Source organism: Chanos chanos, chromosome 8 (genome assembly GCF_902362185.1).
Source record: "Chanos chanos chromosome 8, fChaCha1.1, whole genome shotgun sequence".
In the NCBI taxonomy this organism is placed as follows: Eukaryota; Metazoa; Chordata; class Actinopteri; order Gonorynchiformes; family Chanidae; genus Chanos; species Chanos chanos.
This window is the reverse complement of record NC_044502.1, coordinates 25,720,193-25,738,716: the sequence shown is the minus strand read 5'-3', so window position 1 is coordinate 25,738,716 and position 18,524 is coordinate 25,720,193. Positions and strand designations below refer to the sequence as shown.

At 40.2% G+C, this 18,524-nt stretch overlaps 1 protein-coding gene across 2 annotated transcripts; it reads right to left on the bottom strand.

Moving 5' to 3' along the window:
- Positions 1-5,861: 5,861 nt before the first annotated feature.
- Positions 5,862-16,383, bottom strand: il13ra2 (interleukin 13 receptor, alpha 2). Of its 2 annotated transcripts, none has more exons than XM_030781096.1 (10): positions 16,262-16,383; positions 15,502-15,598; positions 14,600-14,751; positions 13,642-13,795; positions 9,627-9,747; positions 8,908-9,092; positions 8,588-8,742; positions 7,852-7,999; positions 7,625-7,754; positions 5,862-7,367 (listed from the first exon to the last, which is right to left on the bottom strand). In XM_030781096.1, exons 2-10 carry the CDS (start codon positions 15,581-15,583, stop codon positions 7,268-7,270), a joined length of 1,227 nt encoding a protein of 408 aa, XP_030636956.1. In that variant the 5' UTR covers positions 15,584-15,598; positions 16,262-16,383; the 3' UTR covers positions 5,862-7,267. The 2 variants fall into 2 exon arrangements, with proteins under 2 accessions (XP_030636956.1, XP_030636957.1); XM_030781097.1 differs by having other exon boundaries at positions 8,597-8,742.
- Between the last annotated feature and the right edge of the window lie 2,141 nt (positions 16,384-18,524).

Below are 18,524 nucleotides of genomic sequence, written 5' to 3'. Positions count from 1 at the left end.
ACTCAGAGTTTCCCATCTCAGGGTTCATCAACTCAGAGTTCAGGATTAAACTCAGAGTTTGTTAAACCCGCTTTCTGAAATACCCCCCTGTACTTACAGTCGGTGCATTTTAAATGATTAAACCAGAGGGGACATGTAAATAAACGTGAGCTGAACAAGTACCTAATATGGCTTGGTAGCCAAACAAAGTTATCGTGCTTCTCTTTCAAATGTGTAGCGGGGAATCCCAAAGTCCTTGTTGCAGACAGTTGTAGTTAGATGAACAACAGTGTTTACTCTAGGTCACTGTATCAGTTTATTCCTTTATTTATCAAAACTTTAATATATTTTGTTGTACTTTTGATCAAAGAACTATTTATGACAATAAAATAAGTTTATTTTTAAACTAGGGGAACAATCTAACGCAGGGCAAAATGTAACATGGAGTTTTTGTATTTGTCACGCCGGTGGAGTGGTGCAGGACCCAAGTGCAAGACACGATGATGAAGGTGACAAAAGGAGGACTTTACTTGGAAAATGACAATAAAAATACAGGTGCAAACTGGAACAAAACCAGTAACAAAACGGTGCAGCCTAACAGTGTGCATAAAAAAAAACACAAACAACGATAGACAAAGGACAAGGCAAACACTAGGGCTTAAATACAAGAGGAAAACTAAACAGGGCAAACATGATTGGATAAACTTAAAAAGGGGGGAACGAGGTTAATAAATACAACAAACAGGATCAGGTGAGGGGTGGAAACACACACGGAAGGAGGAGCACAAGACACTTCAAACTAAAAGTCCAAAAGATGAGGTGCAGGCTGTGACAGTATTGTTAAATACTGAGAGGAAAGTTTGCTTTCGGCCACATTACTATGGCCTCCCGCGAAAATTTAGAAAGATTCGTCAGCGTTTTCAGGACATGAAAATAATTTCTTCATTACAAATGTTTTCCATTTGTAATGTTTTACTAAGCTGTGTGTGTAAATCACAAAATCCAACCTTATATTATTTTAATCATCTAGTAACCTAGCACTGTTTTGAAACATGTGAGGAGCTCACAGCAGCTAGCTAGGCTTATGTACAGCCTCCATACTGCGGGGTTAGTTGTTACACAACGTTACAACTAAGCCACCTTTCGTAAACAACAACAAGTTATTTCTCTCTTATATAAAATAAAAGCAACCAATTTCATGGAACTTTCTATTTGTAGAATGAGACATCAAATAAGAAAAACAGATAGGGACTGAGTAGAGATGTGTTAAGTCTGGCTGCCAGGGAGGTAATGCTGTACTTGTTCTGAAAAAATGTTCCACATCTTGCTGACCTGTGATGTTTTTTTTTTATTTGCTGTCCTACCTTGTGGACCAAAAATAAATTTGTCATTGTTTGACACACAGTCTCATGTTAGTAATCATGCATAATCTGATGTGTGTGTATGTATCTATCGATTGATCTGTCATATAGGCCTGCATAGATAATATTTAATGCAGTATGGTTGGAAAATATATTTGTGTCATACAACATAGAATTATATTGAATTAAATTTGTTTACACTAATTTATCAGACTTCTCTGGCAAGTGTTTCATAACCCTCTGTCTGTTACAATCAGCCCCACCCATGGAGTAAGTTGTAACATTGCACTTCCCATCATTTTCGGTGAAATTGCACATGGATGGTAGGTGCTAGAAACAAAGTTCAAGTGTTTGTTTGTAGCAGGGATGTGCATGTTATAAAAACATGATAATTCCAGCTTAAATATTTTTAAAATTATTTCGCAAAAGCCAAAATGTGTCAGGTTGTTCCCCACACTCCCCTACATTATGTTGCGTTATCTTGGTGAGGACTTTTAAGTAACTACACATAAATGTTAGGGAAAATCTTAAGTGTTTCTAAGGGGGAAAAAATCAGCTCATGTATCATTATTGGATTTTTAAATCCTCAACTATCGAAATCGTTATCGGTCTTAAAAATCCCATATTGGTCGGGCTCTACTTCCATCCATGGAGTCTATCAGTTTCTCGATCTGTTCACGATCAGCTTTTGCTGAAGCAGCAACCACAGTCTCCCAAATGCTGTTCAAAGAAGTTTGAGAAGGACCCACATCTTCTCAATATGATTGAAGTCAGGTGAGAAAGGGGGCTAGGTCATTATTCGGTCATCTTTGACGCCTTTGCTGGCTGCCCAGGCAGTAGGGTGCTTGGATGCATGTGATGGAGCATTGTTCTGCATAAATATCACGGCCCTCTTGAATGCTGCAGACTTCTTCCTGTGCCACTGCTTGAAGAAAGTATCTTCCAGAAACTGGCAGTAGATTTGGTAGTTGATTTTCAGTCCATCTTCAACCTGACAAGGTCCAACTAGCTGATCCTTAATGATAGCAGCCCATACCAGTACCCTTCCTCCACCTTGCTGACGCCTGACTTGAAGTGATGCCCTGTGTCCATTAGTGATCAAGCTACAGGCCCATCCATCTGGTCCATCAAGAGTCACTCTCATTTCTTCTGTCCATAAAACCTTTGAAAAATCTGTTTTCTAGTATTTCTTGGCCCAATCTTGACCCTGCAACTTGTGAGTCTTATTCAGTGGTGGTTGTGTTTCAGCCTTGTTTACTTTGCCTTTGCCATGTCTCTTGACACCTTGTACCTTTGGACACTCCACGTAGGTTGCAGTTCTGGAATAGGGTGGCATTCGGAGGATAATGGGTTCCTGGTAGCTTCACATTTAATTGTTCTCTAGTATTTTGCACTTAATTTGCGCCTTTTCTTGTCCGTACATTTTTTGCGACCCTGTTGACTATTTGCAAGAAAACGTTTCATTGTCTGGTGGTCACACCTTAATAGTTTAGCTATTTCAAGAGTGTTGCATCTGTCTGAAAAGCATTTTACAATTTTTCACTTTTCAGTGTCAGTTAAATCTCTTTTTTGGCCCATTTTGCCTGAGGTAATGAAGCTGCCTAATAATTATGCACACCTTAATATAAGGTGTTAATCGCTTTAGGTCACACCATCCCTCATTACACAAATACATATCACCTGAAAATAATTAAATCTAATAGACAAATTTATATGGTTTGGAGTTGGAAAACGTGCATAGAAATAATGATAAGATCAGAATACTCACTTGCCTAATAATTGTGCACATAGTGTAATATTCAAGAAAAGGAAAGTTTTTTAACTTGATGTTTTTATTCTCAAAATGAAGTATGATAGTAAGTCAGAACACTTGTAACTAACCCTACGTTCACACTGGGAGCAGCGAGAGCATCAAAATTCGCTCTGGCCACCCTGCCAACAATGCTGTCGAATGCAGTGGATGCTCTGATGTAGATGAAATAGGCGGATACAAGTGTATCGGAATGCTTGGTTTTGCTAACTATTTTTAAAGGGGCTGCCTCACAGCCTTGGCAGAAAAGGAAAGGCACGCACCCAGTATGTGTAGGAAAAAGCCAGACAAAGGGTATTATGCTTAGTTTTGTTGTGCCTTGTGTATAACGTTTAATACTGAATATATAGTAAACGTTATCAAACCACTGAATTCTTTGAGTAGATAAGCTATAGATAATTACAGCCACTGTTGGATAGCCAACGTGACAATCAGAATTGGCCTACCGGGCAACTAACATAACTATTAGCTAGCTAGCCAACATTCACTCACTCATTATCTAAGCCGCTCATCCTGATTAGGGTCGCGGGGGGTGCTGGAGCCATCCCAGCGCTCATAGGGCAAAAGGTGGGGAAACACCCTGGACAGGTCGCCAGTCCATCACAGGGCAGACACACAGACAAACACACTCACATTCAAGGGCAATTTAGCGTCTCCAATTCACCTAACCTGCATGTCTTTGGACTGCGGGAGGAAACCGGAGTTCCCAGAGGAAACCCACGCAGACACAGGGAGAACATGTAAACTCCACACAGAAAGGACCCTCGCCACCCGGCCGGTAACCGAACCCGAAACCTTCTTGCTGTGAGGTGACAGCGCTACTCACTGTGCCACCGTGCCACCCGCTAGCCAATATTGTGCCAGCATTTTAATAATATCGTAAACAAGGTGTACATACAGTCGATCTTTTTTAGTTATTTCAGCACTCAACACTAGCCCATATCTCACTGCGACACAGATGTTTATTCCCACTAATTGAGACTAGCATTAACATTATTCCTAAGTATCTGCCGACAATTGGACTCATATGATGATGGATGTTGGTAAGCAGTGTGTGCTTGATACTGCAGCAAGAAAACAGCTTTACTGGCACCAACTAACAGTTAATGCAAGTCTGAGCTGAAAGTAAGCTGTAAATCGGCTGAGGAAGTTCTCATAGGCATGTTTTTCCATTCGATTCCACCATCAGTGTGACATTGCTCCACGTGAATCTCTTATGTTGCAATAGGCAGTTTTTTAAAGAAAAGTGCATTGAGAACTTGGCAGAGAGGGGTGGAATGGTTGGATTGCAGTGTATAGTACATCTTATTACACTCTAAAATTAATGCTTGCAAGTAAAGTGGTCTGACAAGCCCAGGCAGTGTTTAACTTTGTGGTTGGAAGAAAATCATATTAGACCTAATTGTCTAATTGACTCTGAATTTCAGATGTCTGAGCAAAGCAGACGGGTGATTCTTTCGTTACTTTCCATGCTTTCTTGATTTGTCCCAGTCTTGGCATCATCAGAAAACAATAAAATCCATTGGTTTAACAGAACAGGAAAGTGATTTCATGCTTATCTCAGTTTGTTTTTACAGACAATAGAATGTTAGTTCAACGTTTGGTCTGCTCAGTTGATTACTGTGAGATGGCCTATCAGCTTATTATGGAAGGGTCACAGAGAGAGATTCCTTCTCTGTGCCTTTGAAGATTATCAGTCTCATGTGGGTTGGAATATCAGTCCCATGTAGGTGGGATTATCAGTCCCATGTAGGTGTTGGGCACACATATGAAAAGTCAGTCGGTTTGTTCGTTGATAGTTGCAAAGATTCTTGCAAATGGTGGGCGCTGGCATTCTGGGGGTGAGGTGCATTTTCTAGGGTGGGGGTGGTGGGGGGAGGGGCTTTGGGTCCCTTCAGTCCATCATTGGTCAGGTTGGTAAATGTCAAGAAATGCAAAGCCAAAGCCAGTGCCTTCATCCTGCGGTGAAGCTTTCTTATTCCAGTGGAACTGGTGGCTTCCATTATGACACGAAGCCGCCACCCACAGAGCATGAGTGATAATTTAATGTTTCTGTAAGCATGAAAAAGAAGATTCTGGAATCTCACAAATTCATCACCACCCTTAACAAAGCATGCTATGGAATTTTTCCAAGTAAAACTGATCACATCCTGTTTTTAGAACCTGAGTCAGTTGCCAAATCGATTCCAAGTAATGTTGAAGCTATTCTGAGGCATAGCATCCTATTAAAAGAATGGAGTTAATTGTTTCCATCATTTCAGCAGTTACTTTTTTCTTCTGCTTTCCATCACAGGCAGATTTTCTAGTTCTAGTTTAAGTATCTGTATTTTCTACTGATATGTCTGTAGGTTGCCACATTTACAAAGAGATAAATTAGATATAATTTTAAAAATTATGTAAAATTTCAAAAACCTAATGTTCAAACTACTTGCATTAATCACTTTTGGTATTGCATGTTTTGGCCCGAATGCATCACATCCTGTAAATGTAAAGTGTCTTAGTGTTAAGCACCTCCACACAGCAAATATATGGAAAGAACAGACAATGTCACTGACTAAGATGTCAATCTAATGAACTGACACATTCAGACTTGAAAAGAGAAAGGAAGTAAGCAGAATTTTGTTTGTTTAGACACACACATTTATTAATTTTTCACTAAGAATTATATAAACACAAAACTTCTTTAGATAACTGTTATAAAAAAAGGAACATTCTAAACTATGGAACTGAGGGAAAAAAATATGTACTAAACTAGGAATATGACATACATTACACAACATTTCTTTCAGACTGGTCAAACACATGACCTCTACCCCATATGTGTCTCATTTCAATTCAGTCACAAATTTACGAAGCAAATCTCACAAACCATCTCTGAGAACTGCTACAAGTAAACATCCTGAACTGAGAATATTTTAAGATAGAAGTCTTCTCCACAGACATAAATACCACAATAGAGGCAACAACACGCAACATTTAAAAATCAACATTATAAAAATATAGCAACACGTAGAATAAAAGTCAGATAAAACAAACAGTTTTGTAAGAACTATGGCATTTATTAAAGCCTAATGAGTAACTTTAGGTTGTATGTGGAAATAAACATACATTCAGATGTAGAGTACATTCAGTAGAATACTGTCTGGTGTGGCACCTGTAGACATGTAGCAGTGCAGCATCCTGTCTGAGAGCCATGGAAAATCAGAGGAAGGGCGAATTCATAGCTTGCATACTTGGCTGAATTTCAGGTAAAGCTGAATGTGCTTTCATTTCCAGCTCTCCTAGGGCGTTTTTTTTTTCAGTTATTTTGTTTTAAGAAAAAACAGTTTCAGTTGCTATAGAAAATCAGCGCATTTGGTAGATTAACAAAGAATTTTTAAATGGTTGTCTATTAAAAGTGGACAAGATGAGACGTTTCCCATGTGGGTGCTTGGGAGGGATCAGTGAAAACCATTTTCATGCTAAGATAGATTATTTTTTATTTTCTATTCTGCATGTCTCTATAGTGCACTTCCTTTGAAAACAACACCTTAATCTGCAGATCCACATCAGGTTTGGTCACACCCACTCTGGCACTGAAGGGCACAGTGATCCCTTCTACCTTTTTATTCAGGCATAACCATTTCCCTAAACAAAGTGTTACGTCTAATGCAACTTCGGTTTGTGATGACATTTTCATAATTGCCACATTCGAATTAATCTAGGACTACTCTTAAGGTTGATTAAATAAGGATTTATACTAGGCAGAGTATATATATTTTAATAATATGTATGAAACTATAATGAAGAACCTTGAAATGTACAGTGTTTGTAAGGGTTGAAAAACTCCTGATGGATAGTCAGAACTGCTTGTTCCCTGTTGGATTGCACAAGCACACTTAGTCTCACAGCATCTCATTCCCAGTGTGCTCCCCAGGGCTTCTGTTTCTGCACGTCAAACACATCTGCAACAAATTTATGCATGTTACAGGGTCCCTGCCAACAGAGAGCTTTATGCCAGAGACAGAGAGAGAGAGAGAGAGAAGGTGCCTGTCATTCTCAGTGGCATCTCTGTGCAATCCCTGTTTTGCAAAGAGGACAAGTAGTTTCTCTGTGCTGGGGTCAAAGGGCGTAGGGCTCACAGCACACAGGGGCTGCTGGTTGGGGTGTTGATCTGGGCGTCTTTGGCACTGACGAGGGTCCACAAAACACCTTTCAAATCCTTTCTGTTCATCCACCTAAGGGACACAACTCAATAGATTATCTGTCAGATTCTGCCAGATAACGTTAAATGAATAAATTAATAGGTTTGGGAGTGTGGCTGAACCAGCCAAATAATTTATTTAATCTGAACAATAGCGAATTAGATAACTAATGAGGGAACTAGTTAGCCAGCCAGCTATTCATCCATCCATCCATCCATCCATCCTATCAACATGAATTGTCTATCTCAACTCCGACTCATTGAGTCAATAGAAAAGAGAATTAAACTCACATTTTTCTGAAGATCCACAAGGAAAGGGAGAGGAGGAAGACAACAATTAAAACAATGGTCAGTGCCATTATTAGCTTCATATCCAGTACATAGGTGACCTGTGAGGGCTGGTTTGTGTCACTCACAGGATCTGTGGAGACAGAACACATGACTGTGCTCAGTATATGGTGATCTGCATGAGTGATCCAGTTCATAGGTAGTATTTGACTCTAAAAGGTATGTTTTACCTGGCATGCATTCAGGCTGACTCCAGTCGCTCCAGAACCCTATGTCAGCACAAAGGTTGTGCACTCTGGACCTGACCCGACAACAGATCCTCTCACTCTGATCCACTGAAGGAACCTCAAATGTTGTCTCCTCTGTCATATTTGTATACTAAGAGTGACATAAAAAAGAGACTACTATTACATTCAGGGCCATAGTTTCTCCAATTGTCCTCTCTGTCTGTATTTACAAAAGTTTTTGATTGATCTTGTAGTTGTCCTCATCCAAAACCTGTTCGTTCTGCCAAGTCAAGATCCTTACACATCTGAAGAAGTCTTAGCAAACACAGAGAAGCACTCCAGTGTTACATAGCTGAATGTCTGAGTATGGAAGCAGGCGTGTTTTCTGAAACCTGAACATGCTGATCTAAGCAGGGTGGCTCAATGTGCCATGTAGGAAATAAAGCAGTCTGTACACACTTGTGTGTGTGTGTGTTTGTGATCATTAAATAACACATTTTAATACACTTTTTAGTGTAAACTTGAAAACAAGTAGCAGGCAGAAGCAAAACACCTCATAACAGAAAGACAAGAACATTGATAAACTCTCACTGGGACACCATTAGCAAGTTGTGTCCTGTCTGTGTTTTCACTTTGAGAAGAAGGAAGCACAGATGTGTGGGAACACCATACCCCAATGGAGACAGAGAGAGAGAGAGAGAGAGAGAGCAAGTGAGAAAGAGAGGGAGGAGAGACTTGCCCGCCACACCCATTTGGCTTCATCTCCGCCTCGGGTTTCCACCTCGTATTCAAGGCAATGTTCTGGGACAAGGCCCTCTGGCATAGTCCATTCCAGATGCAATGTTGTATTAGAGACCTCTGTTAGGGCAAGAGACATCACCACAGCTGGCTTCACTGGAGAGGGAGAGATGGGAGAAAATGGGATAGAATCAAAATTAGGAAAAAACAGAGAGAGAGAGGAGAGAGACTTTCTTAGATCCTACATAAATACCCATTGACACTTTATACTATTAGTTATAAACATAAACACAAAGTGCTTGCGAGCAGTAGGATAGTTACCGTGCATTTGGACCTGTAATGAGAAGAAAGCAGGTCTCAGTGCGTTAGCTGGAGAAGAGCCGTTTACGCACACGTTGAAATCTGAGTATTCCAGGAGAGATTGTCGAGGGAAGCGACAACCCTTCCTGACGCCATCCGAGTAGAGGTACTGCGGACACTCCTCTGACTCCCCCATCTCCCTGTGCCTGGGTATACATGAGAACTTTAATTGAATGCTCCAAAAAACTGTTTATGACTTTGGGTGTAACTTCAGTAGTGCTTGTGTATAGAACCTGCTTGTACAACTGCACAGATCTCTCATGTGTACACAGCTCTAAAGCCATGTTTACATGGAAACACACACAAACTGTCTGTCTCATCAACAGACAGGCTTGATCCTAAAATGACCCGTCTGTCCTTAGAGAAGGATGTTGTGTGAGAGATGAAGACTAAAGCCACCACCCTCCTCTTTAATATTTTGGAGGAAGTAGCGGTGGGATCATTAGCAAGTGACGGCTCTGGAAACATTAGGTTAGGGGACGGATTGGAAGTTAGCATGAAGCTTAAATTCAGTAGATGGGAGTTTGCAACAGTTTTTCTTAGAGACATTGTTAGGTTTAGTGTAGGGGGACTTAAATTACACATTTCAAATTGTGGGAGATATGGTAAAGAATTCTGATTTTGGTATGGCATAATAAACAAGGCAGAGGATGCTACTGCACAGTAAAACGGAGCTGTACCAGTAATATAAGTAGAGCTGGGAATGTGGAGGTTGATCCGGTCCACTCTCCCAGGTGCAGTCCATATATTCCCATTTATAGTACACGCAGTTAAAGCCCGTTATCCTGGAGCCAGCCGTACCTGAGCAGATTGGGAAGCACAGATATCAGAGATAAACTCAGTCACATTTCCAGTGCATGTGAGAAACTTTAGCCCCTGTTTACTTAATCCAAACAAAACTACGACAGATGTTTGTCTTAGGGTATATGAATGTCTTTTTCCTGCTAATGGTCCTCTCTTAACTCCAACTACTTTCACTTACTGTTACTTAATTAAATTGTAATCTGGGTATTATTGTTTTTTGTTTGTTTGTTTGTTTGTTCTCTTTCTCTCTCTTTTTTTTGAGGTCTTTCTGGGGAAATGCCAGAGCAGAAACATGGAAATGTACAAATGTTTGACGTAAACACTCAAAAGCCTGTTTGGTCAAGAGTAAATGTTGGACAAATTTCAAACACGGAAACATAATCCAACCTCTTGTCCACCCTTTAGCATTGTGCTGATGTAGTATGTGGGCCAGTAACACGTACTCAGTGGTGACCAGGCCAGCCCTCGGAATGACCCAATGCAAATCTTGCGGGAGCAGGCATTTTTAACTTTGCTGTGGGTGGGAGCGGACGGTCAAAAAATAAACTGCGGGTCCCAGGATTCCCACGTTTTATTCGTTAAGTCCATATACTTTATTATTTATTAGTGTTATTTAGGCCATTCATCTGTCTCTTTTTGCTGTTTGTTAATTACATAAACCGGTGTGATGATGTCTGTGTTTCTAAGCATAGGCTACGTTTGATTTTTTTTGTTTGTTTGTTTGTTTGTTTTAAGAAAATAGCCTACCTTGCGGCATCTGGCTACAGCTAATAATTTGAAAAGCTGCCGTTTATTTTGTCTAATATTCTGATTTTTGGAATGTGGTGATTTGGTAGGTTTTAGCTTAACAGTTGTGATGCTTCCTAATAAAAGCTGAGGATTTTTTAGTTATTTCCTATTTATTACCTCTGCCAAGGAGATTATGTTTTCAGTGCCATATGTTTGTCTGTCTGTTCTCTGTGCCCTTTGTTTGTCTGCCTGTTTGTTAGCAGGATTGCGCAAAAACTACCAGGCCGAGATAGGGCAAAATGAACTGAACTTGTCGCACATGTGCGAACCCATCGTAATTACAGTGAATGCTGGGCCAGGACTAAACATGCAACAAACATAACAGCCCCCTCAAACATCACTGCACAAACAAATGCAGCAGGTATATGAGAAATAAACAATGTCTAAATTATCCTTACTGTCCATTTTCAAAGTCGATATGACTAAAATAAGCCAGTTTTAAAGCCAGTTTATCATTCCTTACCATAATAAATTAGCTTTCACAATCATTATGATTTTTTTTGTTCTAATAGTTTTGGAAATATATCCAGACATACAGTGGTTGCAGTTGCAGATTTAAATATCATAGAAGAGTGGACTGTTGGCCTTGGTGGAGATCTGTGCTCTCTAAGTGCCCTTCTAGTTTTATTTCTCATCAGCTGAATAAAAATGATGGAAAAAATTCAGTGTCACTATCCTGTGTGGGCGTGAATGTTTGCGGGAGCGGGCGGGAGTGGACACAGACATTGCGGGAGCGGGCGGGAGTGGACACAGACATTGCGGGAGCGGGCGGGAGTGGACACAGACATTGTGGGAGCGGGCGGGAGTGGACACAGACATTGCGGGAGCGGGCGGGGACGGGATTAAGAAAACAACCCCGCGCAGGGCTCTGGTGCATACCTTCAACATTTAAGCCTTTCTCTGTTTATTTAACACTACATGCTGATAAGTGGGGATCATTGCTTCTAAAGTTGATTCTTTTGATTTCCCCAGTCAAGTATGAAAGTTATGTAAACACCTACTCCTTGTAGAACAAGTGTCCTGATATTCGTTTAAAATAGAACATTTTCTAAAAGTGCTCATAACAAAACCTTATATCAGTCACAAGTCTCTTAACTCTCAGTTCAGGGACCCTAAGAGACTGTGATATTGATCCCTTTGCAGAATACAGCCAGAAATCATTCACGGCAGCATTGCGAAGGTCCAGGTTTTCTCTCTGAGCTCATTGTGACTGCGATATTGCACTTGGAAAAGGGAATGTGAACTTTGAACTTTAAATAAACTGGTTTGTTGAGGCAATAGTGACATTAAAGGCGACAGTGTTCTGTTCCAGATAGAATACTGAAATCATACAATGTTAAATTTCGCTGGTAAAATATCCGTGTTCTTCTTATGTGAAAGCATGTTTGTTTTAAACAGCAGGCTTGAGCTTCACTGTAGTTTGTCTTGGCACCATCCGGTCTTTATGGACAACGGATTAAAAGTGTACACTTGAAACAACGCAGATCAGTAAGCATTTTTCATGATTTGATGTGATTTTCAGACTTTTCATAGATTTTGAGCAGAACAGCGTTCCTCTAACAGACATAAGACATAAGCTATCCACAGACCTGCGTTACATTACATCACTAGCTTCGTTAGTGCCGTTCATTAATGAGCTGTTTCTGATCACAGGACCACTGCTGCTCCGATGTTCTGCGGGAGGTGCAGTACTCTCACGTTACCTACGTTAACATGCCTGTGACATAGTCTTACATCAAAATACTGCCAAAGGCAACCCTGTCTTGTACTGCCACACAGCTGTCAGGCACCAACAACCCTTGCCTTTACAATGTTACTCAAGTCCAAGACAATTTACCCTCTGCTTTAAACACAAAGCCCCCTCCCCCACCCACACACACACACACACACACACACATATACACACGCACAGACGTATTACCACTTTGGACCTGTCCATCTGTGCTGAAAAGGAGAGGCTGATTGATTCTTGCTGTGAATGGCTAGACAGTGTGTTTCATTAAATAGGGAAGGCAGATCTTACAGTTATCATTCCATGCATTTCTCTCCATCTCCTGCTGTTTGAACTTTTAGTCTCACACACAAAGCTTTAACCCCACCCCTAAACCCTTATATTCTCCACTCACCCTCTAAACAAATCTTTCTTTATCCCTTTTGATTTTCTGACAGCTTTATGTTGTTCCATGTCATGAAACAAGATTTTTCAAAAATCACACCCTCATCCTGCCAGACAGCCTTGCTAGACAGACATCAACACATCATCTTGACACATCCAGAGTCCGTAACATGCCAAAGGAATGTGTGTATGAAGCCAAGAGGCAGGCGAGTATATCTCACATCTCTTTCTCATAACAGAATGAGATGCCACTAAAAATGTTGGTGTGAAAAGGTGCCACAATTTCTATCCCTGACTCTAACACTACCTCTGCCCTTAAACATCAGTGACTGTGTTCATGCCACCTAATAAAAATGGAGAAATAAAGGAGAAACTGCAGCATTCAGTGGACAGAGAAAGTCATTGCCATAATGTCTAAAGTTAGTACTGTCCCATAAAATACATTAAAAACTGACACTCAGCCACCGCAGTGCATGATGCCTTTTTCACTGGACAGGGTAGGCACAGAACCCTCTGCATATTCACGTCCAAGCAAACAAAACCTGTCCATCCATCTCATTTCTCTGTTTTTGCCCTCAAATCTGAACTGAAAAATCTTCAGTTTTACAAAGCATATTGGAGTTTATGTTCAAGGCAAGGGCAATATTATTCTGCGTCTCTCTCCCCCTCTCTCTCTCCCTCTCTCTCTCTCTCTCTCTCTCTCTGTCTCTCTCTCTCTCTTTCTGTTTGGCTCCAGAGGTCCAGCAGTGTAATGTTTTTTACTTTAACATTTTCCCTTGTTTACTTGTATTTGTGCTTAACTTTTCCTCTCAAACAGCAGGGGATTAACAGTAGTTTTACAGTAAACATTGTCTCCCAGATTTCAGTGGTTTTTGGGATTAGTTGGACTTTTCCCCCTTTCTTCCTAACTAAAAAGATGATGATCTAGAAAGTGGATCCACCATTAATCGTGTCCTCCTTTCACAGAACTCCTTTCTTCCATGTACCTTTAAGGTCAGGCTCCTGTATCAGCTCCACCTCTTCACTCTGGATCTCCGTCCCGTTAGTACATTTCCCCCTCAGTAAGGTACGCAGTCTCACCCGGATGGGCTTCATCAAGTCAAACTGGGCAGAGTAGCTGAGCCTGGACGTCCGTATTCCCTGTTGAGTTGAGATAAAGACACCAAGTCTCAGTTAGCTGAAAACTGATATCACAGCATTGTGTTTCACCTTGTCAATGTGAACGCAATAACAACTGGAGCATAAAAAAAGTCTACCATATCATATTCTAATCCAAGGTATCAGTAATAATCACTGCTCTTGGTTTACAAAACAAGTCATCATTTCAATATGCCAAGTAACATTTCCACTATATTTTGTTCTGGTAGGCTTTTTTCTGAGGGGCACTTATTTTAGTATATTTATATTAATTTAAAAAAGTGTGTTTTCTTTTGATCACAATACATGTTTAAAAAGAAAAAGAGGAAATATGAAGAATGTATCGGACAACAGGTTTACAAATGAAACTACTCCAGATGTCGGTTTTACATTTTTTTGAGCAAACTCTTTTTGTGTATCACAAAAATCTCACAGTAGGGGTAGAAGAAGAATGAATCTATAAATATTAAAGTCAGTTTGAAATAAGAACCTATCACAGCAGTTTTGTCACGGTTTGGTAAAAGGACCACAGCAACTGAAGCCAATTCCTAAAATGAAGTGTTCTCTGTGAATGTCTATCAAACATCTGCTCATTACCTAAACGTGTCCAAACGTGTCCTACTGTAAAATAATATATAAGTGATTTCAAGGCTAACAGAAGAGTTTTTTGCTGTAAACTCCAGGACAAGAACAGTTCTATCATGTTTCTTTCACACCTGACATTGTCACTGAACTTTTCATTCAGCACACAGCTCTGTTGGGAGGTACATCAGTCATGCCGGGGCATGATGCCTCATGGCTCCTTACCGTCCAGTCTCCTCTGTAAGTGTCATAGAACTGGAGCTGATAACGCACAGAACATTCTGGAATGTTCTTCAGACTAGCCGGTGTCGTCCAGTGGATGTAGACATGCCCCAGGTGCCCTGGGTCAGACACGTGTATGTCTGTGGGAGGGTCGACTGTAATATAATTGACAAAATGGTAACAAAACACTTAGAAATACAAAGCACAAGTCTGAAACACAAATCTGTGTTTTTGTTCGGGTACATGACCCAATGAGAATGAAAAATCCAATGTGTTAAGTCATGTCTGTATTTGAAGGAATTCATTTTACATATGAGTCACCAGATCAAGGGGTTTTTTTTTGTTATAAGCTGTTTTCGTAACACTTCCAGGAAAAAGTTCCCTTGACCACAGATATCACAGTAATGACGCTTGTTGCACTTATGTCTTACAGGTGCCAGACAGACTATAAATATGACTATAAATAGTGTTTTGAATTTATCTGAGATAGAAATGCAGACAAAATAATCAAAAATCCAAGATATGCATTTGCTGGTTATGGAACTGTGAGTTCTGTTGCTTTCAGAGTAGTTCAGATTTTGTACTAACATCAAACTGTGAAAGAACAATACACAAGAGTACAGAACAGTATGCATTCTGTATTCATAGAGAGGATGATAAAGCACTCTGTCTCTCTCTCTCCCTCACTCACTCACACAGACACACACACAGACATAATCTACTGGATTGTACTTCCTGACAAATATTTGGTAATGCTACCCCAGTCCCAGTAGTCAAATCTTCCCACATACAAAATTCAGTGCTGTGATGACCCAGCAATGTGAATCAGAGATGATCAGACAGATAAGACACTAATCTGAAAGCTCTCCAGAATTTACAGCAGATGAGTCAGAGAGGAGCTTTACCCTGCACTGTTCGGTCAGCTGCAGTGAGTGCAATCCAGTGTGTAAAACACATCAGTGTGGCCCAAGATACCCATAATTCCATAATGTTGAGGGTTACCTGAGGAGAGAGGGGAAAGACACAGCTCTGCTCAGGAGATGCCAACTGCTTATCAGTGTCCTGTTCTCTTAGGACAAAGATTATTAAAGTACAGATGTACATCATGCAGTCCTGTGGGTATGTTTTAGCTCTGTTCTGTCAGCATTGCCTATTTCATTGTTTCACCGCATGTTCTACAATACAGAGTGATAGCAGAATAAAAAAAAAACAAGACAACCCCCCCTACACACACATGTGGAGGAGATAGGGAAGAAACAGGTAATCTGTAGTTATGCCATTATAATGTTACAAAACAAACAAAGACTTTCATTCATTTAAAGAGTATTCAAAATCACAGTGGGTCCATAAGTTATCCAGGTCCTTTCATTAAGAAACAAGGTTTGTGTTTGCACTCACTGAATAAACTTGTCCCAGTGTGAATGACAGTGTACAAATGAGCAAATCACATTCAGTAACATTTAATCTAGGCATTCACATGACAGATACACTCACATAATGAAATGAAATGAATATGGAAAGCAGTTGTTCTGTAAATATTTAAAAGAAGGCATATACAAACATACTTATATACATTAAAATGTGTTTCACTTAATCAGTGTAATACATATTTTAATGTGTTTATGGATGTATAGAAGCTTGTGTATTCAAAATACGAGTACTCACAGTAAGATGTCAGCAGGATATTCCTCTCTCAAGCATCTAGCATGCTCTAAAAGGGCACACTGTAGAGTCCTCTGGTTTAATTCTGTTAGGGAGGGTCACAGGAAAGACATCGCCTCCGTGTGTGTGTGTGTGTGTGTGAGAGAGAGAGAGAGAGAGAGAAAGAGAGAGAGAGTGTGTATGTATGCGTGTTTTGGGGAGAGAGAGTGAGAGACAGGAGAGCGTCTGTTTCTGTTTGGCTTTTCACAAGTGCTGGTGTAAATGCGTGTCTGTGTCGCTCTGTTACTCTTTGGTGGGCGGGCGATCAGATCTGTATGTGTTGATATCGAAGCCTTAGGCAGGGTTTTTGTGATCACACCCATAGTATGAACTACACTGCCAAAAAATCATACCAACACACCTCTCTTCAGACTACCAAATAGTTAAAAATAACGACAGGATAACAATGAGGCACTACAAAAAAAATTATAGCTTTCTTACTGCACTACTACATTATGAAATATCAATTACCAGTGTCATTACAACAATGAATGAATGACTGTGTTGTAGTGAACGCAAGTTCACGGCGTAAGCGAATACTCATTATTCGTGAAGTTTGTTCGATTTAAAACAGCAAACGGTATACGTGAAAGGAAAAGACAAAGATTAAAAAGGAAGCTCGAGAATGAGGAACAAGAGGGGGTTATAGCTGGGATGTTTAATTTGAAACTATGTTGAAAATATATGTTCTCTGTAATATGTTATAGCACAAAACTGCATCCTTAATTCCAGACAGATCCATTTCTCTTTCCATTTTCTAGCGAGTTGAATTAGTTTTGTCACTTTATTTTTAAACAAAGCGTAAGCAGTTTCTGGAAACACGCACACCTTCCTGTTTCGGTGCTGTTTATCAGTTTACTTGGAGTTCCAGAGCGTGTGGGCTCCATCCCAGCTTACACACTTACCGACCACAGTCATTTCCTTCCGTACTGTCCACAGCTGCAATGCCATAATTATTCAGTCAGTCTAGTCTACCGCCCGCTAATCAGCTTTAGAAAACCAACCTTCTTCACACACGCTTTTGGATTTTTTTAACAGGACGATAAAGCGAGATTATTAATAGTCCAAACAAACGGACAGTAGACATCATAGAATTCTGTTGCCAACCGAGCAAAATCGACCAGAAAGAAACTGAAAACACCACTACAGGAAAGACAGCATTTTATTTTGAGTGATTTTGTGTTTTTTAAGCTCGAAACTTTTTAATCGCATTTTTTTTTAAGAAATGTTGCATTTATATACAGAATATATACACATGGTGACGGACCACTGAAAACATCTGGACATCATGCAGTCAGTTCTTACAACATAAAAAAAAGAAAAAAGAAAACAAAACCTCAAATGGCATGACACCAAGACTCAAAGATAGCACAAGTGCTTCTGTGTTTTGTTACTGATATATAATGTCACAAAAGGAGTAACCCAGTGTAATTACTGTATGTACTTCCGTGCAGTTACATAACTGAATGCACTTAATACCTTAATTACAGTACTCTTTGTGGTAGTCTGATGGGGTGAAATGTGAAAGCTTAAAGATAGGATTTAGTATAACATAAAAAGTTATAACATAAAAATGTAATTTTGTGGTCTGCAGCCTGAATACTGATCTTGAGAATTACAGCATAATCTGTCATTGATATATGGTTTGTGTGCTGTTGCAGACACAAGTATGCACACATACTCAAGACTAAACCATTCTGGCCAACAGTCTTGAGTTTTTTCCCCCATCTATTCTGTAGTCTCATTTGGAAAAAGAAATACTTTGTTCAGTGTTATCTCTGCTGGTCCTCCCACAGCACTCCTCCCCAGTGACTAATCATGAGCAGGCTACACAGTGTCACGCTGGGTAAGAGAAACTGGATGCATGCGCAGGTCAGGGTCTATTTTATTTACATTAAAACCTAACAAAGGTTTCAAAACTTACAGATAGCGGATTTGGGTTCTCAGGTAGACAGGAGAACCAACGCAACATAAGGCAAACAGTTCCACACAAAGAATGAAGGGAAAAGAAGGAGTACTCTTACACAGGTTAACAAGGCTAAACTAAGTGAGAACAAGTGGAATTGATGATTGAACTTACAAGACTGGAACAAAGGAACCAGTAAGTAACAGATAACCAAAACTGACCACTAGAGGGGGAATGAGAGGAACAGAGCATGACGGTACCACCACGGGAACAGGAGCCAAGAGAGGAGCCTCTGAGGTGACTAGAGCGGGAACAGGAGCC